The sequence below is a fragment of the Dermochelys coriacea genome, chromosome 10, assembly GCF_009764565.3.
Source record: "Dermochelys coriacea isolate rDerCor1 chromosome 10, rDerCor1.pri.v4, whole genome shotgun sequence".
Taxonomy (NCBI): Eukaryota; Metazoa; Chordata; order Testudines; family Dermochelyidae; genus Dermochelys; species Dermochelys coriacea.
In genome coordinates, this window is record NC_050077.1 from 21,395,766 (window position 1) to 21,423,112 (window position 27,347).

At 39.9% G+C, this 27,347-nt stretch overlaps 1 protein-coding gene across 2 annotated transcripts in view; it reads left to right on the forward strand.

Moving 5' to 3' along the window:
• SHISA9 (shisa family member 9) overlaps positions 1–27,347 on the forward strand; it is a 249,914-nt gene that overhangs the window by 208,065 nt on the left and 14,502 nt on the right. Inside the window, exons 3-4 of one of the 2 annotated variants that reach the window (XM_043493851.1) lie at positions 15,962–16,117; positions 23,123–23,167. In XM_043493851.1, the coding sequence (XP_043349786.1) occupies positions 15,962–16,117; positions 23,123–23,167 (201 nt within the window). The remainder of the gene's footprint in view (positions 1–15,961; positions 16,118–23,122; positions 23,168–27,347) is intronic. The other variant, XM_038419502.2, reaches the window with a different exon arrangement.

Below are 27,347 nucleotides of genomic sequence, written 5' to 3' on the forward strand. Positions count from 1 at the left end.
AACCAACTAGGGGCAGAGCTCTTCTTGACCTGCTGCTCACAAACCAGGAAGAATTAGTAGGGGAAGCAAAAGTGGATGGGAACCTGGGTGGCAGTGACCATGAGATGGTCGAATTCAGGATCCTGACACAGGGAAGAAAGGAGAGCAGCAGAATACAGACCCTGGACTTCAGAAAAGCAGACTTTGATAACCTCAGGGAACTGATGGCCAGGATCCCCGGGAGAACAACATGCGGGGGAAAAGAGTCCAGGAGAGCTGGCTGTATTTAAAGAATCCTTATTGAAGTTACAGGGACAAACCATCCCGGTGTGTAGAAAGAATAGTAAATTTGGCAGGCGACCATAACAGTGAAACAGTGGCTTAACAGTGAAATCCTTGCTGATCTTAAACACAAAAGAGAAGCTTACAAGAAGTGGAAGATTGGACAAATGACCAGAGAAGAGTATACAAATATTGCTTGGGCATGCAGGAGTGAAATCAGGAAGGCCAAATCACACCTGGAGTTGCAACTAGCAAGAGATGTTAAGAGTAACAAGAAGGGTTTCTTCAGGTATGTTAGCAACAAGAAGAAAGTCAAGGAAAGTGTGGGCCCCTTACTGAATGAGGGAGGCAACCTAGTGACAGAGAATGTAGAAAAGGCTAATGTACTCAGTGCTTTTTTTGCCTGTCTTCACATACAAGGTCAGCCCCCAGACTGCTGCACTGGGCAGCACAGCCTGGGGAGGAGGTGACCAGCCCTCTGTGAAGGAAGATGTGGTTCAGGACTATTTAGAGAAGCTGGATGAGCACAAGTCCATGGGGCCGGATGCGCTGCATCCGAGAGTGCTAAAGGAGCTGGAGAATGTGATTGCAGAGCTATTGGCCATTATCTTTGAAAACTCATGGCAATCGGGGGAGGTCCTGGACGACTGGAAAAAGGCTAATGTAGTGGCCATCTTTAAAAAAGGGAAGGAGGAGGATCCTGGGAACTACAGGCCAGTCAGCCTCACCTCAGTCCCTGGAAAAATCATGGAGCAGGTCCTCAAGGAATCAATTCTGAAGCACTTAGAGGAGAGGAAAGTGATCAGGAACAGTCAGCATGGATTCACCAAGGGCAAGTCATGCCTGACTAATCTAATTGCCTTCTTTGATGAGATAACTGGCTCTGTGGATGAGGGGAAAGCAGTGGATGTGTTGTTCCTGGACTTTAGCTAAGCTTTTGACACGGTCTCCCACAGTATTCTTGCCAGCAAGTTAAAGTAGTATGGGCTGGATGAATGGACTATAAGGTGGACAGAAAGCTGGCTAGGTTGTCGGGCTCAACGGGTAGTGATCAATGGCTTGATGTCTAGTTGGCAGCCGGTATCAAGTGAAGTGCCCCAAGGGTCGGTCCTCGGGCCGGTTTTGTTCAATATCTTCATTAATGATCTGGAGGATGGTGTGGATTGCACCCTCAGCAAGTTTGCAAATGACACTAAACTGGGAGGAGAGGTAGATACGCTGGAGGGTAGGGATAGGATACAGAAGGCCCTAGACAAATTAGGGGTTGGGCCAAAAGAAATCTGATGAGGTTCAATAAGGACAAGTGCAGAGTCCTGCACTTAGGATGGAAGAATCCCATGCATTGCTAGAGACTAGGGACCGAATGGCTAGGCAGCAGTTCTGCAGAAAAGGACCTAGGGGTTACAGTGGTTGAGAAGCTGGATATGAGTCAACAGTGTGCCCTTGTTGCCAAGAAGGCCAATGGCATTTTGGGCTGTATAAGTAGGGACATTGCCAGCAGATCAAGGGATGTGATCGTTCCTCTCTATTCAACATTGGTGAGGCCTCATCTGGAATACTGTGTTCAGTTTTGGGCTCCACACTACAAGAAGGATGTGGAAAAATTGGAAAACGTCCAGCGTAGGGCAACAAAAATGATTAGGGGACTGGAACACATGACTTATGAGGAGAGGCTGAGGGAACTGTGATTGTTTAGTCTGCAGAAGAGAAGAATGAGGGGGGGATTTGATAGCTGCTTTCAACTACCTGAAAGGGGGTTCCAAAGAGGATGGCTCTAGACTGTTCTCAGTGGTAGCAGATGACAGAACGAGGAGTAATGGTCTCAAGTGTGGTGGGGGAGGTTTAGGTTGGATATTAGGAAAAACTTTTTCACTAGGAAGGTGGTGAAACACTGGAATGCATTACCTAAGGAGGTGGTGGAATCTCCTTCCTTAGAAGTTTTTAAGGTCAGGCTTGACAAAGCCCTTTGAGCAGGGGGTTGGACTTGATTACCTCCTGAGGTCCCTTCCAACCCCGATATTCTATGATTCTAAGTCTGGGGCATGAATGGAATTTTATCATTTCCCCTTCCGCCAGCCCAGTTTACTTTTTGGAGGTGATGTAGGATTGGCTTCCAAATCTTGTTGTGGGCCCTAAGAGAACTGACTATCATCCTATGGAGATGTAAGCACAAAGTGGAAGCTTGCAGATCAGTACACTGCAGTGCAACATCATTGTTAATCAAGTACTAAGTAGAGTGTGGTAGTTTTCCATTCATCATTTCGTACCAGGTCTGTTTGGCCTCCAAATAATAAGCATTTGATCTAGTTAAAATGTTGCAAAATGCTGAAACTGAAGTATTTCCATGGAGCATCCATTTATCAAGAGGGCAAAAGTCCGGTTTTGAAAGCTTTTTAAATATAGTGAACTAGCTGATTTTATCCTGCAGACTAGCAAAGAACTGAGAGATGGGGATATCTTATTTGGACTGTAATTTGCTAAAGGAATTAAGGCATCTAGGTCACAGATATCAGCCAATAGTACACTTCCCAATTTAGAAAAGATTATATTACAACCTGGTAAACATTCAGGAAAACTATGCATGCAGTACAGGAAACTGGGAGAGATGGACAGTGCTGTATACTGGATGTGAAGAATGGTGTTGTGACTTAATGAAAGGAGGAACTGGAGCTCCGGAGACTGGCAGTGGGATAAAGAGGCCTTTTACCTCCTTGTCACCAATTCAAACACAGCTCGCATTTGGCAGTGATTGAAAGTTATTAGCAGCTAATGACTATTTGGTGGCCTTCGTGAAAGGAGCTGGTGATCTCAACCACTTTTCAGTGACCATATTATAAAAAACACCTTCCAAAGGGAAACACAAATTAGCACCCTGCTCTCTGCAGAGAGGCCAAAGTGAATGGATGGACAGCGACTGAACTATTTTTCACTCTTCGATGTGGTCCTTCCAGATGCATACATTGAAAGGTATTTTTGGCTAAATGTAATTGGGCTAAATGACTTGCTTACAATCTTTTTATTATCCAATCCAATATGCTTTACTCTCATATGAATAAAGTCTTTGGTTTTACTCTGGATTCGCGGTGTCCTTTAATTAACCTACTGTAGTTATTTTGTCAGCTTTAGTCACTCTATGTAAAGCCTATCCTTAGTGAATTTTCTCTTTTTTGGTAAGGAGCTTGTAAGAAAATATATAATCTCAATCTCCATTCAAGTGACTGAAGACATTTAAAAAACCATTGAAACTTGAATCTCTAAAGCAGTACTTTTTTCCCCCTCTCTCTCATTTATTGAAACATATGTTCATGGTTGTCCTTTTACCAGCTAAGTTGTCCCTCCAAGAAAGGCCTTTGCAGCATCCCAAAATAGAACTGGGTCATCTCTATGCTAGACATCAATGTATGTGCCTGGACCTTATTGATCACAGAAAAATTCCACAAAAAGAGGGTCTTAAAATAACATGGGGGTTGAGACACCAACTACCGCCATTGCCTTTTAAACCTGAAAGCTGAAAAAAATGGGGACGTGATTGAAATGGTAAAAATTCCTGACACATGCTAGCAGAGGTTTAGCAAAAAGGAAAACAACATTCTAATGGATACGAAGCAATTAAGAGCAGGTCATCCCCACTACCTATATTTTGTACCTTCTTACTTATAGTTTTATATGCACGATTAGAAGAGAGGGTCAAATAATGTTTGACTTGAGAATCATCTTAAAACATGAATGTAAAATAGCACCTGTCAATAAGACTTTTTATTTTTAAAGTGGTGAAAACTGATGAAATTTATGTGAAATTTTGTCCTTTTTCACCCAACTACAGAATTTTGTCCCACTTTTAAAAATTGAAAGAAATTCAGTTTTTTTTCTAAAAGGGAAATGTTTTTCAAGAATGAAAATCTTTTCCCCCCACAAAAGAGAAAAAAAAATCCCCCCCCCCCCACTTTTTTAAAAAAAATTTCCAGCTCTTGTACTTAGTGGTCACACAAAAGGCAAATAAGGTGTTTTACCTGTGACTGAAAATGTAATCAACGGCTATTCTAAGAACTGTTGGTGCATAAGCATACCTTATGAAAGAAATGTAACTAATCTTCAACTACTGGCCACGTATACAGCTAGCGAAACAAACTTGGACTCTGAAACAAATTAATAGCAATGCAGCAACTGAAAGGACCAAGGAACTGTAGGAAGTTCATGATATGTGCCTCTTTTCAAACAATGGTTTCAAGTATGTTTTCTTTCACTCCCAGGCAGCTTTTCTGCCATCTGATAGGAACTGAAAATATTATGAATAAAAAAAATCAGACTGTCTGTGAGGTACCATAATAACTTATTTCCTAGGCAGTATGTTTATAAATGGCTCTCTGGAAAAAAAATGTGGCCACATACCTGTGTTGTATGTACCTTTATCCTGTATATCTGCTTTGCCTGCCTTATGCTATCTCAACTGTTGCTTCAAAGGCCTAAAGCAAATAAAGAGAGACCAAAAATAGGAGGAAAGTAAAATGTTCTTCCATTGGCAGTTTCATTTTAAAATGCACCTATCTTCCCCCATAGTTCTGACTCTTTCCTGCAATTTCCATGCATACACTCAGATAAAACAATATTAGCTATATAGGAAACAGGTTGAAAAAGCAACTCTTCAAATTAGTGATTCAAATCATAATTAACTAGTTAAATGCTCAACAATTGCTTTAGTAAAAGGGCTACATTAAGCTGTTATGATTCACAAAGAAGAAATACATATTTATATTAAGTTTGGGGTTGATCATAGAAAAGGAGAGGAAGCAAAAGATTCTGACTTAATTCAGCATAATTCAGTTTTAAAGATTTTTCTTAAAAAATAATTTACTTAGCTGAAGAGTCAAAAAGTCAGGATGGCCATTTAAAAAAGGCATAGAAAAACATGAATCCAAATAGTAAGATGTATCACCCAAGTGTCAGGAACCTGTATCTAAAAGATGTTTTTAAGAGTATTTTCCGAGTTTTTGTATGTATGCAGAACAGGAGAGAATATATCCATATTTGAACATTAAAGCATCACATTAGAATGCAAGGACAATTTTCACGGACATGAACTGAGTTACACCAGGGAGGTATATGGGTTCAGGCAGCTCCATTACCAATACCCAAAGGTAAAAGAAGACAGAATATGTCCCTTACAGTATATTCCACTTACGTAGGATGTGCTTAAATTTGGGTAGATGTTTTAATAAGACACCTCTGAATTAGCCAGTTTAGTCTGATGATAGTGAATGATAATGACTACTGCTTAATCAGGGTAGTAATTGGCATTCATTCTGCTTAATGGGGATGCATTTGGCCCATGTTAAGAAGTTAAGTGATGCTGAATTGGATGAGAAATGTTAAACTCTGGTGTAAGATGAAGTGAGAATCATTTTTATACCTGTAATTTTTATTCAATATAGCATGTTATTTCATTTAAAATCTCTCAAAGGGTCTCAAATTAATCAGGCCAGCTGCCCAATTCAGATGACAGGCTGCCCACTAAGGTGTCCCCAAGTAAAATATTTTAATGTATTCAAACTGTAAAAAAAAAAAAAAAATCTCTGAATCAGTTGGTGGCCCATAACCACTATTGAAAAAATGAAAAAATAAAACTACCCTCTCCATACACACTTTCCAAATTCAAATTCAAATGCAAATAAGGCAACGAAACACAGAAAAATGCCAAAGATTATAATGAGACCACCACAATGCCATTCTAAAGCAGAAGTTATAGTATTACTGACAGGAAAACTTTTGCAATAAAAGAGACAAAATACAGTAGGATAATAGAGCACAGAACTAGGTGGCACATTTCAACAATGCTGCTAGTATTTCTAGGAATGAACAAAATTGTTTGATTTAAAGAACAGCTGACACCTCATGGGAAAAATGTGCAGAACATTCTGCTTAGCAACAATTCGGCTTTATAAGTCAAATTTTCTGAATTTGTCCTTCCTTAATTTGGATAGCTAGGGATGTTCACAGTGCTTAAAGCATATGTAGCTGCTGGAGGAAAAGGAAGATGAAGACAGACAAAAATGTGGGTGGAGAAATGATGCTATGCTCTTACTTGTTCCCCACAACCATTCCCATCCCAATTCAAGCACTGGAGATTGGTATGAAAGCAGAGACTTTGTATCTGAAGACTTCATCTGCTTAGTGCCCTCTTAAAAAAGTTATAATCCTCTGTTTGTGAAGTCACAATGGGGTGCTCGGGAGAAAATTACAGTGTCATAAATCTGATTAGAGAATTACAGCTACTTCAGGTGAGGGGTAAACAAGAGGAGGCAGCAAAATCTTCAGTGACAAAAAGATCCTGTTTTCATACAGATAAATATCCTTCACAAAAGGGAACATTGTCATATGACAAGAAGTCCATATGAAAAGTTATCTGGAAAACCAAGTCCAAAATAAAGTGTATTTGTATACAACAGAGCAGAGAAAATAAAAGGCAAGTCCAATGGTATAATACAGTACACAGGGAGTATGAAATAATCAACTATGCAGAAGACATAGCCTCCCAGCCAATTTAGTTACAAGACTGATGCTGTCCCACACCTCCCTGGATGGCAGCAAAACAACTAACTGATATCACAGAACTCAGTTAGACTCCTACACATTTGGAGCCTAACCAGATACTAAGAGCCCATCATAAAAACCACCGAGGGTCCCCAATTCCTAAATCAATAAGCGCTGAAGGCATTCGGCACCTAACAGGATCAATCAGTCCCTAGTTCATTGGAAAGGGAAGGGGCGCTGTATTCGCCAGTACTCTAGCTTAATCAACATACACAGATACAATTTTATAAATAGGTAGATGATAGATTTTGTCTTTTATCCCACTGGCACCTTGTCACACAGTTTAGGTCTCACATGCAAGAGAATTATATATACACTTTAAAAAAAATCCTTTCCCATGGATTTAAATAGGGAGCCTTAACTGCATGCTTACTGAGAAAGCATACATCATTACAGGAACATTCTCATCTCTCATTGAGCTCAGGTGGAGATGGAGGCCCCTACTTCTCTTGAGTGGCAAAAGCATAGGGACCAAATGGTCTGTTCCAGCATGTCGAATCCTATGTTTCCATTCAGGCAGGTGGGAGCCATTAGAGAGTAGACTGCAATTTGCCCCTTCTGCCAGTGGAATTCTATTTCTTCCTATCTGAGGAAATGTGCTTGGTGACAGGCCCATGCACCCTAGTCTGGCATGTCAGTCAAATGGGAGCCCTCCCCTGCCAGGAAAAGTGGCACCACAATTCATCTGTGAGCCTGTGTCATTCCGTTAGCGTGGACATGACTAAACAGTGAGTTCTTTAGCATCAACTGTGTTTGTGACAGGACAGAGCATCAGAAATGGGAAACCGGCCTGTAGTGAGCTGCCCCCCCCACCCGCCACAGCTATCCCATTTTGGGAAGAAACACAGCTTCTGCTCAGTGTGCAGTTCCGGTTTTAAAAAAAGGAGCATACAAGACATTATACTGCATAAGGAATTGGATGGCAAATTATATTGACGATGTTATAATGTCAATGGTGCAGCCTCGTCTGGAGCAGTGTATGCAGCTCTGGTCACTCCACCGCAAGAAAGGATGCTACAGATTTAGAGGGGGTACAGAAAAAGGTGACCAAATGATCAGGAGCATGGAAAACCTTTTGTATGAAGAGATATGGAAAAGACTGAGATTGTTTACTTTAGAACGGAGACAAATAAGAGAGGAAATAAAAAAAGTATACAAAATAATGGATGGTATACAGAAGGCACATAGGAAGAGCAGAAGCTCCCAGTCTCATAACACAAGAGCAATAAAATAGAAAGGCAGACAATTCAAAACTGATAAAAATAAATACTTTTTCATTAAACAGTTACATTGTGGAACACACTGCTATAGGATCTTGAGGCCAAGAACTTGGTAAGATTCAAAGTCATATTGAAGGATTATATATTGAAGTATTACAAGAACTTTCAGAATTGCAAACAAAGAAAGTTTTTTAAAGGATTAAAAACTTCACACACTTCAGGTCTTAAACTAATCTCCAACTATTAGGGGTTAGTAGGAGGCCATCACATGGGTCAGATTATCCCAGATCTGTGTACTGTGGGATTTTTGCAACTTCCTCTGATGTAATTGGTACTGGTCAATGCCAGAAACAAGATACTGGACTAAACAGACTATGTGTTTGACCCAGTATGGCAAATTCCTGTATTAAGCAACTAGATAACCAAAGACTCCTGCTTTTGGGCCTCTCCTGTCATAGTCACACAGACATGCTCTTGATAGAGGATACTGTAGCTCTAGAGTGAAACACAAGGAGTCTGAGAATCCACATCTGAATTGGAATATCCTTTACAAATAGACCAGCCAGTGTACAGGTGGTAGAGAATGGAAGATGGCACCTAAATAAAAACAACTAACAATGCAATAGCATACCTGCAAGAAGAAAGAGAGGAAAAGCAAAGAAGATCTAGCCATGGGAGAGGATGCACAAGTGTAGGGCAGGTGGGAACCAAACAGGGTCAGTTCAGCTAAAATTGAAGCCACCTGCAAAGCCATAAGATTAGGTATGGAGGCTGCAAGGCTTGTGATTCAGTAGGTGGCATGTGCCCCCACCACAAACCATTTTGCAATGTCAGTTTGGGCAGGGAGGGTTTAGTCTTGCAGATGAGTTGAGGGCAACAGATAATGAGTGTATGTATGTGTATAATTAGTATGCAGAACATTAAGCTAAGCTGCACTGCAACAAGAGAATGAGTTTACAGGGGGCTTATGGTGTTATAACCAAGGAGCTCACAGTCAGCCTTGAAGCGGTTCTTCAATACTGCATCTATTATTACACTAACAGTTCAACCCATCCCTGGTGGGGTGGAGTCTCATGACCCCCTGGCTTGCAGGTTTGGCAGCCCTGGCTGAACTGGCCCTCCAAATAAGGCAGAGGAAAATGTACAGTACAGAAAAGAACAAAGATGGAAAAGGAGACAAATGCATGCGAGTTAGAGCGAGCGAGCAAGCGAGCGAGCGAGCATGTGTGTGTGTTGGAGGGGTATCTACAAACATTTTTTAATCACTCAGCCTTGTTCTGCTTTTATAGCTGTTATTTTCCATTGTAGCTGCTTTGGGACTTATCTTTCTCTGCTGAGTATCTGAAAATGCCCAACTAATCTCAGATTTTGCTCTGAATTTGCTCTTGTTGGTCTCTTTTTTCACCTGACTTCCCAGTCTCCTTTTGTTGGTCCTGTCCTTGTTTCCTTTTTTGTATGTGCCTGCAGGTAGTTTTCATAGCAAAATCTTGCTCCGCTTTTCTGCCCTATCCCCCACTTTGTTTTATCATATTGCCAGTCTCATTTGCTCTTTTTCTCATGTCTGCAACTGCTCATTTACTAGTAAATTCTATTTTATTCCTTCTCCCTCCCCTCCCCCCCGAATTTTCCTGGTCTCCAAGCAAAGACTAATTGACTTTTCTACTACAGAAGGAAGTGAATCCTCGGGCCACGCTATAGAATAGCTTTCATTCTCAGAGGGTTGAAGAGAAGGAAGATTTTAATAATGATCTCTTCCTGAGCTTTAGGAAGATTCAAAGCAGACGACATGCTGAACAAACTTATTATTGCTATCAGGATGCTGGCATATCTCTGCATCTCCCTAACCCTAAAGTCAGGACAGCTTAACACCAATAAATAAAGCAGGGTGAGCTGCACAATACATTTCACAAATAGGTTTGATGTGGGGGAATTTATCAGCCCCTGACATTGGGTATCTATTTCGTGTTTAACGATTGCTTGATATGCCCATCACTGTGACATCTCAGCAAAAGGCATAAGTTAAATGTGACACTACCATGACTGAATGGAATGCAGTTTCTATTGTCATAAACTGTAGCCATGTAGGTATTGTCACCGTTTTCTGTCTGCCATGTGAAAATTCCCAGCAAGCGCAGGGATTAGAAAACAGATGCATCAGCTCCAAAAGCACTTCCACTTTCAAAATCTCCATTAGCTGTATAGGGTCTGTGAGACACAGCAGAGTAGTCTGATATTATCCAATAGAAAGTTGGGGTGAACAATCACTGAACTCAGCTTATTAAACCACAAAAAAACCCTCTTCATCTGTTGGGATTGTGATGAGATGCTGGCACCTTAGCTTCTAGGGTTCTTTGCTCTCCCTCTTCCAGTGCTGAGAGAGGGAGGGAGACAGAATTCAGTTGTACTTCTTCTCTCTTCCAAACTATCAGGTGGCTCAGGTGCTTCTTCCCTCCTGTCCAGCTCTTATCTGGATCTCTTCCAGAGACATAGGCTGCCTGGAGCACTGCTCTCCCTCCTGCTGGCTACTCCCATGTCTAGTGCTTTTAAGGAAGGAAAGTAGCAGGCACAGCAGGCTTCTGCATCTGAAGAACCTTTTGTCAGCTGCTTCTTGTCTGCGTCATTTGCTGACCCAGCAGGTGTCTAGCATCTGTGTTGGTGAACTGCCACACACTCCTCTCCTATTCTTCCTTCTTGTATTGGCAGTAGGGAGACAGAGGGCTAGCCAAACACACTATATTCTCACATGCCCTTGTGGACCTGACAGTCCAGGGGTTGCAGAGTTAACTCAGTTCAGCTGGCAGCATATCATCAACTATTGTAGCAGAACACCACTAGCCATCACCTTCAGCCCCCAACTAAAACCTCTCCAATGCATCATCAAGGATCTACAACCTATCCTGAAGGATGACCCATCACTCTCACAGATCTTGGGAGACAGGCCAGTCCTTGCTTACAGACAGCCCCCCAATCTGAAGCAAATACTCACCAGCAACCACACACCACACAACAGAGCCACTAACCCAGGAACCTATCCTTGCAACAAAGCCCGTTGCCAACTCTGTCCACATATCTATTCAGGGAAACCATCATAGGGCCTAATCACATCAGCCACACTATCAGAGGCTCGTTCACCTGCGCATCTACCAATGTGATATATGCCATTATGTGCCAGCAATGCCCCTCTGCCATGTATATTGGTCAAACTGGCCAATCTCTACGTAAAAGAATAAATGGACACAAATCAGACGTCAAGAATTATAACATTCAAAAACCAGTTGGAGAACACTTCAATCTCTCCGGTCACTTGATTACAGACCTGAGGGTGGCTATCCTTCAACAAATAAAAATTCAAAAACAGACTCCAACAAGAGACTGCTGAATTGGAATTAATTTGCAAACTGGATACAATTAACTTAGGCTTGAATAGAGACTGGGAATGGATGAGTCATTACACAAAGTAAAACTATTCCCCCATGTTATTTCTACCCCCCACCCCACCCCCCACTGTCCCTCAGATGTTCTTGTTAACTGCTGGAAATAGCCTACCTTGCTTGTCACCATGAAAGGTTTTCCTCCTTCCCCCCCCGCTGCTGGTGATGGCTCATCTTAAGTGATCACTCTCCTTACAGTGTGTATGATAAAACCCATTGTTTCATGTTCTCTGTGCGTGTATATAAATCTCTCCACTGTATTTTCCACCAAATGCATCTGATGAAGTGAGCTGTAGCTCACGAAAGCTTATGCTCAAATAAATTTGTTAGTCTCTAAGGTGCCACAAGTACTCCTTTTCTTTTTATTGTAGCTCCAGCAGCCAATGAGACCCATGGGTAAGTTCTTACCACATCACCAGTTACCACTGCATAGGCTAAGTCTTACTATGCTTGCTGGAGGTTTTGGTCATGGCGCAAATACTTTGACTCTATAGTGCTCTTGTTTTTGGCTTTTTCAAATAAATAAATTAATTAAATACTAGCAGCTGCACAGTGCCAGCCACTACATGGAATATCATGCTGGGCAACATAGCAGTGTTGGAATGCCAAATATAAATGTATCAACACAGTCAGAGCTTTGAGCTTGAAATTGTCCCTGTTTGGTAAGCCAGCTATTTCCAAATATCAATCAGAAAATACATGGCTGATGGTTAGTCAGGATTCAACATGCCATTAGAGGGCATGGGTAGAGCTAGTTGGGAATTTTTCAGCAAACATCCTGCGTTGACATTTTTTAAATGAAAAGTTTTAGTATTTAATCTTAAATGACATTTTAGTTGACCCAATAAGAAAATTATTATGGATTATCAATTCACAACTTTTTGGAGGGGATTTTGACTTGTCATCCCATTTCAAGATGGGATTTTTTTTTTTAATAAAATCTCAAAGTCTCATAGGACAGAAAAATTGTTTCCTGCCCAATTTTAACCAGGGGATTAGAGTTAGATTTCTATGTCTCCTGGGAGTATCCCTGCTACTGAAACCTCATCTAGACTTGGAAAATAGGTTGCATTTTTAAACACGTAGCTAACATGTTTTACCTAACAAAATTTTAAACAGGACTTTGCACTTAGTGTAGGCAGGGCAAGTCATGCTGAAGAACATTACCTGGTTGTGGTTAAACTAGGCTACTCCTATTGGCTAGATTTAGACAATCAAATCACCGGCATGATAGTTCGCATTATATCCTTCTTACTTCCATAGTAAGATTTTTCTGAATATCATTCAAATATTGGGGTATTCATCCATCCCTGTTAAATTACTTGTGTTTGGTGGGGAAATGATAAATTGGCTCCACAGTGGCATTTGGTTATCATATTCACTCAAAGAAAACACAAGAAAGATTGCATCTGAATTAGAATTCAAACAGTTGAGAGACTCAAAATCTTGAAAATGCAACTGGCATACTTACCACTGATGGTAATTTCGAGACATGCAAATTGTAGGATGCAAAATAAAGTGTGTGATTGTAGACAGCTCAGATTTCCCTTTAAGTCTTGGAAATCCAGTCTAATGTAGAGGCTTTTATAAGCATGCATCTTTTCCTCGCTTATGCAATGTACTGTGTCTCAGTTTGGCCTTTTGCTTAATTAGCCTTCGTGTTAATGGCCAGTTGATTGTGAAACTTGAATAATGTTTTCCATCCAATGATCTAGTCTTGCATCAGCACTTCAGTGTGAATGAAGAAGGCTGCTGTAGCAGACAGTGAGCAGCAATGAAAGAGGTTTTGTCATTAATCAACTTGAAAGTCACCATTTAGAATACTTCATGGCCTCAAACAAAAGCTGGCAAAGTAGAAATCAGATTCCACAGACATACAAAAAATAGCTAATATATTTAATTTTTAAATCTTCATAAATTGTTGAGAGCTGAAAAGCAGCAACCTTAACTCTGATAATACCTTGGTATTAAAGTGGGACTTCAACACTTGGGTGCATTTGGAAGAACGAACATTTTTATACTTAAATCTATTTTCTTTGTCAGTGTTTTTCCATATTTCCCTTGTTGCTATTAAAGATGTGTCTGAATAAGCAGGAGAGGCTTGACAGAGAGGTGGAAGCTAGACAAAGAACTATGGCCACCTACACTTTACCTATACTAGACAAGATTTTCACCGTTGCAGGTCCACCAGTGGTAGCAACAATGAAATAGCTAGTGTAGACATGCCACCAGTATTTTTACCACTATATTATCTACACCCTATTCTGAACAAGACTAAAGGACATGTTGGTAAAAATGTTGATGCCCTATTAACACCAATGCTCCCACCAGTGGAGCTGCAGTGTTATTAGTGCATTGGCACAAGACTTCCCAAAAAAGTCTAGTGAAGACTCAACCATAAAGATACAAGCCAAATACCTGGGTGATACAGCTGGTTTGCAAAGAGTGCCCAGCTACTTTCAAAGCCATTTGGTACAAGCCATCAGAATAAAAGGCTTTCCTCAGCTGGGCCCTAGACTCAGTAGAAAGGGAATGGATTTTCTTTTACTCTAGCTCCTCATGTGATAGTAGTCACTATGGTCATTCAGTCAATAGGGGTTAAAGTTGGTTGGGAATTTTCCAATCAAACTTTTTTTGGGGGGGTGAAGTTGGAAAATGCTGATCTGTCAAAATCAAAAATGTTTGCAAGAAAGGGTCAGTCTTGATGAATTTACAATTTAGAAAATGTTTGGAAAAATATTTTAAAAGTTGTCAGGATGCCCCATTTCAACATTTTCAAAATTAAAATGTTCCATTTTTCAGTTTCAAACTATTTTTCATTTTGAAATGTAAGTTAATTTACAGTAAAAATGTAAAAAAGATTGAAATAGAAACAAAATGTTTTGAAATGATTGGAATTAAACATTTGAATTGACTGAATCAAAAAAAATTTTTTTTTCAGATTTTTGATTCACAATTTTTTTTTGAGATGTAAACTTTTTGTCCCAATTTGGGACAGGAAAAAATGTTTAAAAATCCTCACAGAATGGGAAAACCATTTCTCACCCAGCTCTAGTCAGTATCCACTAATTACACTCCTGCTATTACCCCTTATTATATTCAGTGATAGCAAGGAGGAACATTCAGTTATTAGATCCTAGATTTGCCCCACCCCTATCCTTCATTCACTGGGGTGTCCTCTCTAAACTGGTTTATACAAATGCTAGGAGGAGGGACTTGATTGTATTTCTCCCTGGAGCTCCTGCTGATCTGCTCAGCTTCGTTGAGAACTGTAGGCAGCCAGGTGGCTCCATTCCCTTGCAATCCTGGCAGCTTTTGCAATGGTATCTGGCTTCTGTCAGATCCTGTGGGGGAGGGTCCTTTCACTCCATCATAATAAGCTTTTTCTCCCTTGCAACCCAGCTTTTCCTTCTACTTTGTCATAATCCTATGTCTGATGCTATGAGGGTTACTGTATTGTCACAAATTCAGCGTTATGGTTTCACTGCGGGAATAGGTAACAAAAATGGGCTGTTCTGTGGATGTTAAGAGTTCAGAAACTCTATATACTTGACAACAGCATTGTTATTTGACTGGCACACAGTTCAAAATACTGTAAAGCATACAGCTTGGTAGCAGACTCACCAAAAGGTATGCTGACCATGTAGAAATCTAGCTTATTGGGAGCAGCATACACGTCTGATTCACTTAGTTAGACAGAAGCTAAAAGAATGGTGGAAAAGCTCACTGTTCAAGCATGTACATTTTTGGGGGAGGGGGAGTAGTCATGCTGTATTCACTTATCTAAAGGGACAAACCAGACTGAGAACAGATATAAAATTTGTACTGATACGACAGTCCAGAAGCACTCACCAGCTTCTGTTTCTAGTCTTGAGGCAGCTGCTACAGTAAATGTTATCTTGTTCTGCAGCTATGACACCTATTATCATGGGTGGTAGAGGGGAAGGGGAGGAAGAAAAATACAAATGGCCTCTGGCCTTTAGAGATATATCTACTTTTAGAATGACCTCATTATTGGTCATTATCATCAAATGTTAATGATGGACCTGAACCAAAACCCCAGATTCAAATACGTTCAGGTTGGAATATGGAAAATGCAAGTTTTGGCCCATATATATATATACACACACACACACACGTTCGTGTTCTCTCTTTCATATATAATTGCAAAACCATGCAGTTAGTGCTGCAATGAACTCAGCTGTAGCGTATTAATCAATACTTTAAAATAATATTTATTAGTCCAAGTCTTTGTTCTGTTCATATATGCTGCTGTAACCATACCACAGCCTGTGAATATATTTACTGGGGCAATTTAGATTGGCTGTATTCTAACACTAATTTGTTTTCTGGTAACACCCTGATACATTCAGTCTGTCTAGTTTGTAATGCACAATGATGATCAAACCTAAAGATTTATTTTAAGTAAGACTCTTTTTTATGTATTTTTTTTAAATACAGATGGTTCACAGATGAATAATGTGGTACCAACTTCTCCTCTCCTCCCTCAGATGGCACATCCACATTCATACCCCAGCATCGGACAGATCACAAATCCTTATGAACAACAGCCCCCGGGCAAGGAGCTTAACAAGTATGCCTCCCTAAAGGCAGTCGGTAAGCAAGAAAAATAATGCATGGCTCCTCATTTAAATTAAATATATTGCATATTCTGGTATTAGCTAACAATCAGCCTCTAAGTTAAAAAGAAATCCTTAGTGTTCTGACCACTTAATTATAGAATTTGAGCCATTCTAATACTATTTCAGTTAGAAAGTTCTCCATAAATTAACACTAAGGTTACTTTACAATTAGGCATAAGGAAATTACAACTAAGGATTTTGTACACAGACACTATTTTCAGTTTATAGCACCTTTGCTGTGTTCACAAATACTTCATTTCCACATACAAATCAACTAATTGTGTACTGAACAGGTTCTTAAGTAAGTGGTTACCCAGTCTGTGCACTCAGATAAGGGATATGCAAGAACAGATGAATGTGCAAATTTAGAGAATACAATTTAGGCACCTGGTTTGTGTTTCCATACAGAAAGCACAACTATGTACCTTCAGTCAGAATGGCCTTTATTTGTAGCAGTTAGCAGGCTATTGGTGTATAATCTAAGTGTTTTGTGAGGCTCATGCCTTTAACTACCTATAAATACACACAGTTGTGTCTTATTGCTGTCAGAGTATGTCTCATTAATATATATATATATATAAGTTTTTAAAGCTCTAGAAAAAGCAGTTTTTATGAGTGGGGATAGCAGTGGACAGATGGGGGATGCAATGTACCTTTCCTTTATGGAAGTTATTTTTCTAATACATTTTGATAGGTGTAACATCCCCTAGCACAACACTTAGGGACATGAAATGTTTGTTACCTTATCACTTCTGTCCCCTTCTAGTCAATAAGAAAGCAAAAATTAGAGATTCTGTCCATTCTGAACTTCCCACCAACCTTTTCCCAGTTCGTATATATGGAAGTTAACACCATTTCCCCCTACATTTAGAACAGTATCATACCTTCTGTTTTCAGAGGTGGCTATTTGGCTCAGACAAATAGTTGTACAGCTGAGAAAACTCAGATATTCAAAGGAAGTCATCACACCAGAACAATTATTCATTGCAAGTTGAAATCTGAGCTTGGTAGCAAATGATTTTTCCATGAACAATCACAAGATCCATTAGTCTGAGACCATGTTAATCAAATTTTACATTCAGATGGCTTTTTACTAGAGTGATACAAAACCTGCCAGTTTCAGTTGTTACCCAAAGTTGTCTCTTGAGCAGAGATGCCACTGGCAAACAACAAAGACTTTGATGCTGTTCTACATTTACACCAATTTCGCCCTTTCATCTGGCTGTATACACCCACACTTAAATCATAAAGTTCACTCAGATTCTAATCACTTTAGTTCCATCACTTTAGTTTTTCCTTTGCATTTGATGACAAGTGATTTAAGCATTGATCCAATTGCCTACAGCAGAAATGTAATAATGAGTGTGGTTTTCATCTCTTTGTGGTACATGGAAACAAACCATAGCCATTTAAGTGCAGCTCATGATCTTTATGTTAGGAATTAGTTGACTATGCTTAATTCCCTTTTCTTGCAGAGAAACATTAACTATTAGCAACCGGTATTACAGTATGTAAATATCACCAATCATAACGTGGTCTTAAAGTCCAATTGATAAGACATTTAGGCAATTGAAAAAGTGATGCATTACCAGATACAATATTAAAGTTTACAAAGGTAAGGCAGCTGCTTCCTCCTGTAATATAGATGTCCTAATAATTTGGCTGCTTATTTCTAGCAGATAACTACTCAGTCTGCAGAGAACTTTATGTAAGATACTGTAAGAGCTCTATTCTTAAAAACCAAGTGGCCCTTAGTAATTCAGGAGACACAGTGCTGCACCTGCATAAAGTTTAGCACTTCAGACAAACTCAGGATTCCTGAGCACAAGAACTGCTAAACGAAAACAGTGCCATCGTTATTAATGAGGTGTTAAAAGCAGATGATTCAACACAAAGAGGGGGAGGGAACAGAGTTGAAATGGCCATCATTGACATTATATATTTTATTTAAATTGGAAAGGATTTTACATGAGGAAATTCAAACAGCAGATTCAAACGTGTCTCTCCTATCTAAGGTGACCATACATCCTGTTTTGGCCAGGACAGTCCCTTTTTAGGCCCTGTCCTGGCCATCCCGACTTTTTTGGCAAAACTGAGCTTTCATCCAGTTTGCTCTTTCCAACTGTTCATCAGCAGTTGGCAAGAGCAAACTGGACAAATGCACAATTTTGTCAAAAATGTGCGATGGGACCCCCTAGCGGGGTGCGGCAGAACGTGCGCGTAGGAGGAGTGAGTGACAACAGCAGCACCATGCTGGAGGGAGGGCTGGGAGAGCAGCTTGGGCCAAATGGTCCCACATGCAGGGAGGGCTTGGACTGGCCTTGCACTCAGGGGGAAGTGGGTTGCGGGGAGCCTTGGTCCAGCACCACTTGTCAAGGGAAGGGGGACTTAGGGACAGCCTCGCATGGACAGGAGGCAGAGAGGGCTCTATTTGACATTGGTGAGGCCATCTGGAGTACTGTGTCCAGTTTTGGGCTCCACACTACAAGAAGGATGTGGAAAAATTGGAAAACGTCCAGCAGAGGGCAACAAAAATGATTAGGGGACTGGAACATATGACTTATGAGGAGAGGCTGAGGGAACTGTGATTGTTTAGTCTGCAGAAGAGAAGAATGAGGGGGGGATTTGATAGCTGCTTTCAACTACCTGAAAGGGGGTTCTAAAGAGGATGGCTCTAGACTGTTCTCAGTGGTAGCAAATGACAGAACGAGGAGTAATGGTCTCAAGTTGCAGTGGGGGAGGTTTAGGTTGGATATTAGGAAAAACTTTTTCACTAGGAGGGTGGTGAAGCACCGGAATGGGCTACCTAGGGAGGTGGTTGAATCTCCTTCCTTTGAGATTTTTAAGGTCAGGCTTGACAAAGCCCTGGCTGGGATGCTTTAGTTGGGGATTGTTCCTGCTTTGAGCAGGGAGTTGGACTAGATGACTTCCTGAGGACTCTTCCAACCCTGATATGCTATGATTCTATACCTTCTAGTGAGAAGGATTTGGTAGGGTGGAGCCCTAACCCTGCAGATCCTGGGATTTGCAAAGAAGGGATCCCCATTCTGTGCTGAGAAAGGGTCTATCTTGCAGGAATGATTGTTGCTCCACTTATTCATCTTCCCCAAGCAGCACAGCTTTTGAAGAAGCTACCACTCTTAGCTGGGACCCCTGCAGATGCTCAGTGAAGCCACACATGAGACCTAAAGGAAAGTACTCTAATATGATCCTGAATTGTATTACCTCCCATGCAGACTGTTTTAGAGGGCAGGAATTTCTGCATGGCTGACAGTTGCAGCTCTACTATGCTACCCACTAGATTCCATGGAGTTCCAGTTAAGGGGCATCTACACAAAGCAAGGGGTGAGTTGGGAAGAAATAGGTAGGAAAATAATACTATGGAAGCACTATCCCATCCTTGAACACAACACAGAAGATGTATTTATGGCTTCATGGGGGATGATCCTTTAGAAAAGTCAGAATTAAAATTATTAGGCATAATGCAATTATACTATGCTATGAACTGCTGCCTACCACACTGTTAGACTGATAAGTAAACATGTTTTTTTTTTTTGCAACGGCTCAAAGAGGGATTGCAAAATAAATACCACACTGGATTTTTTCATTTCCAACAGCAAAGAAATATCAGCTATCTTTTCTGTAAATGGTGGCACAAAATGGATAAAAAGAATCTTAGACACAGGAATAGCTCACTGGGTTTAATGTCTAGGAAACAGACAGGGAAGTACAGATTAAGGCATCATTTGTCATATCCAGAGGGTGATTCAGTTAATAATTTCATATATTTAGAAGTATGTTCAGTGTCATATATAATGCTGGACGAGGCAATTTGCCTGATTCAACACTGGGGCCATCAGAACCAAGTGTGACATAAAAGCCTGATTTTTTTTTAATATATATAAAATTGAGTGTGGCTGGAGTTTTGGGGTGTTCATTTGCTAAGGGAGTATTATGTTAAGTAATCCCTGCTTTTCCCCCCCAAGATACAGGAGATGTAGTTCTAAGCATCTTGGCATTAGTAGGCTAAGCATGAAATCAGAAATACCTTGGGACCAGAGTTTTGAAGCTCAGTGCTGTCCAAGGAGCCCTTCTCTCTTCTCATATAGACAAATTGTGTCATATCTGACTACTCTGTGTGTGGGTGTTTCTGCTGAGAACTTGAAAATTGCTGTCCATTTTGTGCAGACTTTCAGGGTCCATTCCTGCTCCCAATGAAATCGCACAGACTTTCTATTGACTTCACTGGCAGCCGGATTGGTTCCTGTATATCCCTTTGCTGTTGTCAGAGAGAAAAAACTCCTATCCTGATGTCCTCAATCACTATTTCCCCCTTTCCTATCACGCAAGGCACTAATTGTCACTTTCCACCTCAGAGATGCGTGCATTTTAATTTAGCTGGAGCACTCTGGTTGTGAAATGCCTTGGTATCCCAGATACCATACAATATCAGTAATTTGGCTGGTGTCTTACTGCAGCTTTTCAGAAATTACATTTTACTGTCGACTCCTTTGCTACCTGGTGATTTTCTCTTTCTGGGCCTGGGGAATATGAGGATTAGTAATCAATCCTCACAAAAGGCAATGTTCATGTTACAGACACATCCATCCCTCAGCAACTGAATAGAGCCATGAAAAGGTAGCTTTGTAGGGATAAGACTAATCTTAGTAGAAGTGACACCTAGACTGTGGAGAGAGGGGAGGAGAGACTGCAAACAGCAATAGGTCTAGTAGAGGCAGCTTTAACACTGAAGTAGGAGACACACAAACACTTTCATTTTTGTCATCTCACCTTTACTTGTCAAGTAGTGTATCCAGCTTTAAAGAATTTTGCAGGCGGTAAGGATGGCTATCATTTTTAAATAGTCACTAAAGTAGTAAAGTATAGAAAAGATTTAGAAGCTATTATTCAGATTTCACCTTGAGAGAGAGAATACCTTGGCCATTGGATGTCTAGTTATTTTTGATAACTAGATTTAGGATTTACTAAGCCAAACACTGCGTGTTTTTTGTCTTCAGGAATGAATTTGAGCCAGTATTTATTTTCATTGGTGAGGGTGAACCCAATGAAGTTTTGAGAGCCTGTCAAATTCTCAACCTATTTTTCAGTCTTACATGACTAGTTTAAAATTTGCAAATCTTTTTAATTCCACTGATTCAAATCTATGTGCCTCCTGCTCAAAAAGGATTTCAGTTTTAATCAATTAACATTTTTCTTGCTAAAGGAAAGCTTGCACTATTTTTTATGTTAAAGACATCCCTCCCCCACCAAAAGCTAGGCTGGTTCTTTGAAAACTAGTTGAATTTTCAAATCCATGTTATTTGAGTGTTCAGAATAAGACAAAACTAGTTTCTCACATACCTGTCTTCCATAGTGTACAATGTGTAGACCTGTAACAGCATCAGCATTGATCCAATTGGCCTAATGAAATACACTACCTGATTAGAAGGGTTTTTCCCTCTATTGCTCGTGGTTGCATGATTTGGTGGCAACAGGCTAACAATCAAAACAGGTTTATTTCTATCCATTTAGCAGATCAGTGATGGCTAAGAAGCCAGTAAATCTAAATCCAGGGTACTCTAGAAAAGCCTATTTTAATGAAAACTTTATGAATTACATACAGGACTTTACAGTAAGTGATATAACAGGAAATATGTGGGATGATGTCTAGGCCTGGTCTATGCTACAGAACAAAAATGGTTACAACTGAACAGAATTCAGTTCCTTTTGTATATGCTCCATTTACAAATAAAAACATGGTTTCCTCCCTCCCACTCCAATTGCCAGCCCAGCGGGATTTCACAGGGTCCGGTCAAGTGATTTACACCAACATTTCAAAAAGAATTCACTCATTTTGGGTTCCCCCATGAGACATGTAGGAATTGATTTTCATAGCTGCTGAGCATCCACAGCTCCCACTGACTTTAGGGACCCATTGTGAGTGCTCAGCACTTCTGAAAATTGGGCCACAAGTAGGTAGGGTCTCAAATTATGGAGACTTTTGAAAATCTCAGTCTCTCAGTCCATCCATTTTTGAAAAGGGTGGAAAACTGACCTCAAAAGGCTTTCATGAGGCTTGTCAGAGACTGTTTATAAAGTGTTTTGAGATCTTAAGATGAAAACTGCTACATAAGTGCTGAAGTATTTTGAAATAGTCGACTTTGGATGAATGGGGAAAGATGCAGAAGAGAACTTTACCCAATAGACGAATAGTTTCTAATGAGTAGGGGCTCTCAGTACACTGGTTTTATATGCTTTATTTACACTCTGTGTAAAAGTCATGATAACCGTATGATATTTTGTGCGAAACTTCGATCTAAAGTTATGCTTTCTTTTTAAGTCCTCAAAAGTGAAAATTAAAGCAACCTTTTAAAGAAGGTCGCTAATTTAAATCTTGTACAGTGCTGGAGTTAAGACAGAGGAGGACAATGAAAGTGTATGAGAGGGATTCTAATATCTCATTAAAAAAAATAAAAAAAAAAAAAAGAGTACTTGTGGCACCTTAGAGACTAACAAATTTATTTGAGCATAAGCTTTCGTGAGCTACAGCTCACTTCATCGGCATGAAAGCTTATGCTCAAATAAATTTGTTAGTCTCTAAGGTGCCACAAGTACTCCTTTTCTTTTTGCGAATACAGACTAACACGGCTGCTACTCTGAAACCTAATATCTCATTAGCATTTAAAATCAGGTGTGTACTGTGAGAAGCGAAATGGAGAATTCTGGCTTAGGGAGGCAAACTCATTAAGGGACAGATTACAATTCCCATACTCACCTTACTTATCAAGGTAGCTCCATTGAGTTCAAAGGGGCTATTTGTGGATGAAGGTACTATTGAATATGAGTAGGCGTATGAGAATCAGGTCCTAAGCAGAGTGTAATAGTGTCTATCTTTAAACTATTTGGATTCAGTGTACTGTGCTTATGATGTTTGTGATATGAAATAGAACAAACATACTAGCATGTCTTGATTTTTTAGGAGGGTATGATGGTGATTTTCCTGTGATGACACTTAAGTCAAAAGGTACTGTAGGATCTTTTGCTCTTTTGTTCTAACCGAAATCAAAACCCAAATGCAGATAAACGTTAGCAGTCTTCACCTTTGTACAATGATGCACACTGACATCAGCTGTGTGGTTTTTTCCTCCCCAACAATGCCAGATAGAGCAATTAGGCAAATGATGGGAATGAACCCTTTATTGTAAATATTATATAAATAGCAGCTGTTAACAGTCTGCCATTTCGGTATTGCAAAGGCTGTTCTAACTGGAGCTAATGAGTATAAGAAAGAAATCTCACAGGTAAGAAGTCACAGAGATTTACGCCTATACTGTAATAACAAAAGCCTGGAGGGAGGGGGGCAGGAGGGGAGTGCAGTAACATGATTTGCAAGGCACCCAATGAATTTTCCCACTTTTTTTTTTGCCTAAAAATTGAATTTTTCTGAATTAGCAGCTATGTGACTACAACAGCTAAAACCCCCACTACAATATCTGTAGCATAAACCAGAGAGTCACATCACATCATCATAGTATCACTTTAGATAAGATTTCTTGCCTTTATGGAGGAGAAAGTTTATGTGCCCCAGAAAGCCAGGTAAGCCACTATTATGAAAAAAGTGTTTCCTCCTGCAAACCACAGGGAGTTACTGCACCACATCAGGGAAGACAAATTGGTTTGGGATACAGTTGCCCATTTCAAAAATATAATCCTATATCCTGGGCTTTTCTATTGCATGAGTGGTGAGTGTAGAAGAATGACCTAATGGTTATGATTACTACCCTCAGTGGGCAGTAAGAAGAGGAGTTGACTTCTTATGAAGGGGGAGACTCTCTTACATGATAAGAGCAGCTAGCTGGGAACCATTTCACAGGAAATTCCACAATTCCGAAATGGAATGAAAACAAAATATTTCAAAATTTCCCATGAGATGAAATTTAAAATCATTTCAGGTCAAAACATTTGTTTTGATAAACAAAATCAAAACATTTTGTTCGGATTTTGATTTTTTCATGTTTTAAAAATATGTTTACATGAAACAATTTGGTTTCAAAAAGTATTTTCACTATGAAAAAATCAAAATGTTTCATTCTGAAAATGATGAAATGGGCCATTTGGAGATTATCAAAATGCTTTGTTTCATTCCCCCCCCCCCCAGAAACAACATTTAGTTGAAAGTGACACATTTCGTTTTGATGAACACAGCAATTTTGACAAAATGACAGTTTTGACAGCTTCAACAAAAATTTCCCTGCTCCCCCCAGCTCTAATGACAAGCTCCTCTCTTGTGATTAAATGGAGCTTCAGCCAAGGAGACTAACTGTTCAGCCAAAACAACGAGCTGATACAGACTAACACAGCTACCACTCTGAAACCCGTTCAGCCAAGGTGGCTCCTTTTCAGTTTCTGCACTATTCTTTCTCTATGTTAAAGCTATTGAAGGGTTCAGTTCCCAGGGGTTGGAAAGTTTTGCTTTGCTTTTGGGGTTGGAATGACCCCCAAAACAAAATGAAAATTCAGATGAAGCCTCCACATGTTGCCTGACTTGGGGTGAAAAGGTCACATAAAATCAGTAACCACAGAATTCAATATGGTTTACTCCCAGAACTGTAAATCAACCAAGATCCAGTGGAAACTCACCCTGGGTTTTGCTTAAAAACACATCCCTGCTTTGCTGAAAGATTCAGGAATGTTGGAGAACTCTGCCCAGGTAGAGAGTTTCATCATGAAAGTTTCATATAACTCTAGTGCAAAACTGACAGACAGACAGAAAGAAATGTGTGAGGTCCAGCTAAGGCTTTAAATTTACATTTTCCTTGCTATTGCTCAACATCGCTCTCATTTTTTAAAGTAACAACTATTGGAACTAATTTTATAACAGTTAAGATTTAAGAAGCCACCTGACTTCAATTCAGAGCAGTGGTGACTAAAAGGTTCTTTGAAATTGTAGCTGTTAATAAAAAGATCAAAGGAAAACTATACTTGCAAAAACAACTATAATATTGCTGTGAGTTTAGCTCTCATTTTAATCAATACCAATTAGACTAAGTGCCTGAGGGTCAAATTCTTCTCTCGGAAGCAATAGGGTAAATCTGGAGTGACTCCACTAATGGAACAGAACAAAATCAACCCTATTTCAGCATCTTGTGTGTGAATTACATAAACTGTGCTGATAGATCTGAACTGAGGCTTCTGTGTCGCCACAGCAGGACAATCGGTAACATTTGTAACCGACTAGGCCAGTGTTTCCCAAATGGTGGGTCCCAACCCACTAGTGGGTTGAGGGAAGGTACTAGATGGGTTACCATATTCTGGGCCAGATTAACCCATCTCTGGTCCCTAAACAAACATATTCTTCTCCTGGCCTAGGGTGGAGGGGAAGCCCTGGAAGTGGGGTGTGGTGGGATGGAGAGCAAGCCCAACCCACACTCACTCTGCAGCAGCTGCTCCTGTCTGATGGGGCTGGGCCCAGCTCCCTCTCCAGGCCACACTAAGTGACACTGTGACCCTGTGCACCAGGTTGCAATGCCCACAGTGAAGAGCCAGGCCCAGCCCTGTGGGACAGGAGCCACCACTGTGAGGTGAGCTCACTCTCCAACCCTCCTCTTTCCAAGGCCCCACTGCAATTGGCTGGGAATAGGATTGCGATACCAGAGCAGAAGATGCATATATGTAATGGTAGGTCATAAAAGAAGAACACGTAGTTGGTGAGTCACCTTAGTAAAAAGTTTGGGAATCAGTGAACTATGGCAGTCAGACGTTTACACTTTTAACAAAAGTGCACAACAGGTGTCCTGAAAACAAAAAGGTCCTTGAAATCATAAGTTAAACTGAAATTTAGCACTTAGTCAAATTTTAGGACTGATGTGACAAAATTGCATGGTAAGGAATTGTCCTTGCCCTGTGAGTGTAAGACCAAATTTGTTGTTATCTGACTATGGACTGAAAAACTAACAAATACATGTTATGGAAACAAAAATACATTTTTAGTCATTGAAACATGTTCTGGAACACTGTTATTATTTAAGCTACAGAACTTAACATTTAAAAGATTTGTTCATGCATAAAAGGATTGCTACAAACTTTTGGTGCAATAAAGTTTTTTCTTTATTTATATGCTAGAGATGCACTAAGAAGCTATCTAATGAAAATATAATCAGATCTAGATCACTGAAGAAGGGAAGGAACAAGATTTTTTAATAGAAATCTGGAAATCTCTCTTATGTTAACTGTAGTAAACTTACTCCGCAGTCCATTTAGTCCCCATTGAAGTCAGTGGAAGTTTATTTCAGGCAGGACAGGATTGTTGATTTGTATTTCAAATGGTAATATTTTTGCCTATACCCTAATATGCAGGGAAGGCTGTCAGAAAACTGAGAAAAATATGTTCAACCTCTATTAATTTATGAAATAAATATTTTGTAATTGGCATTGACTTTTTTTTAGTGAAACTCATCCCATGATTTGGCAGGTAATTTACTTCCCAGTTGTAGATTCCATGCAAGGATAAGTGTTAATATTCACTGTGAAAGGAGAGAGACAGTATACCCATTGGCTGGAATTTTCAAAGGAGCCTAAGGGAACTGGGTGCCTAATTCCCTTATGTACCTTGGAAAACCTAACCCATGTGCTTAGAGCAGGGAAGTGGAAATCTTTATTTTGTTCTCAGATTTTCACTCACTATTTGACACTGAGCGAGTAACAATCTCGCTGTGCTTAAATTTTGCCCTTTATAAAGTCTGCTGTGAGGCTTAATGCATTTCTGTCCATCAACAGATTTCAAACCTCTGGCAAAAGCTACTATTTTATTAGTTTAACTCAGTGCAGCATTATTTGCTTCCAGGAAGCCAGAGTCTCTTGATTATGATAAATCTGTATTCAATGCACTGGTTTCCTAACACTGGTTGCAACTGATATTTATTTGTAATTTATTAATCTCAAAATAGTATACAATGTCTGTAGCCAGTATACTTGGATTGGTAAATAAGGATGACACCACTGCATTACTTGGTAAAATAAAATTGTTAACACTGTAATTTAAAATTATGTAATCCTATGTGGCCTATTATAAAAATTTTTGAAAAGAAGTTGTTTTACATGTCCACAGAGAGAAACCTGCCTGATCTTACAAAGTGTTTGGAAAAGAATAAGAAAAAAAATACTAGAAATAATTAGCCCTTTTGGTGTCTATAGTTCTTGGCACA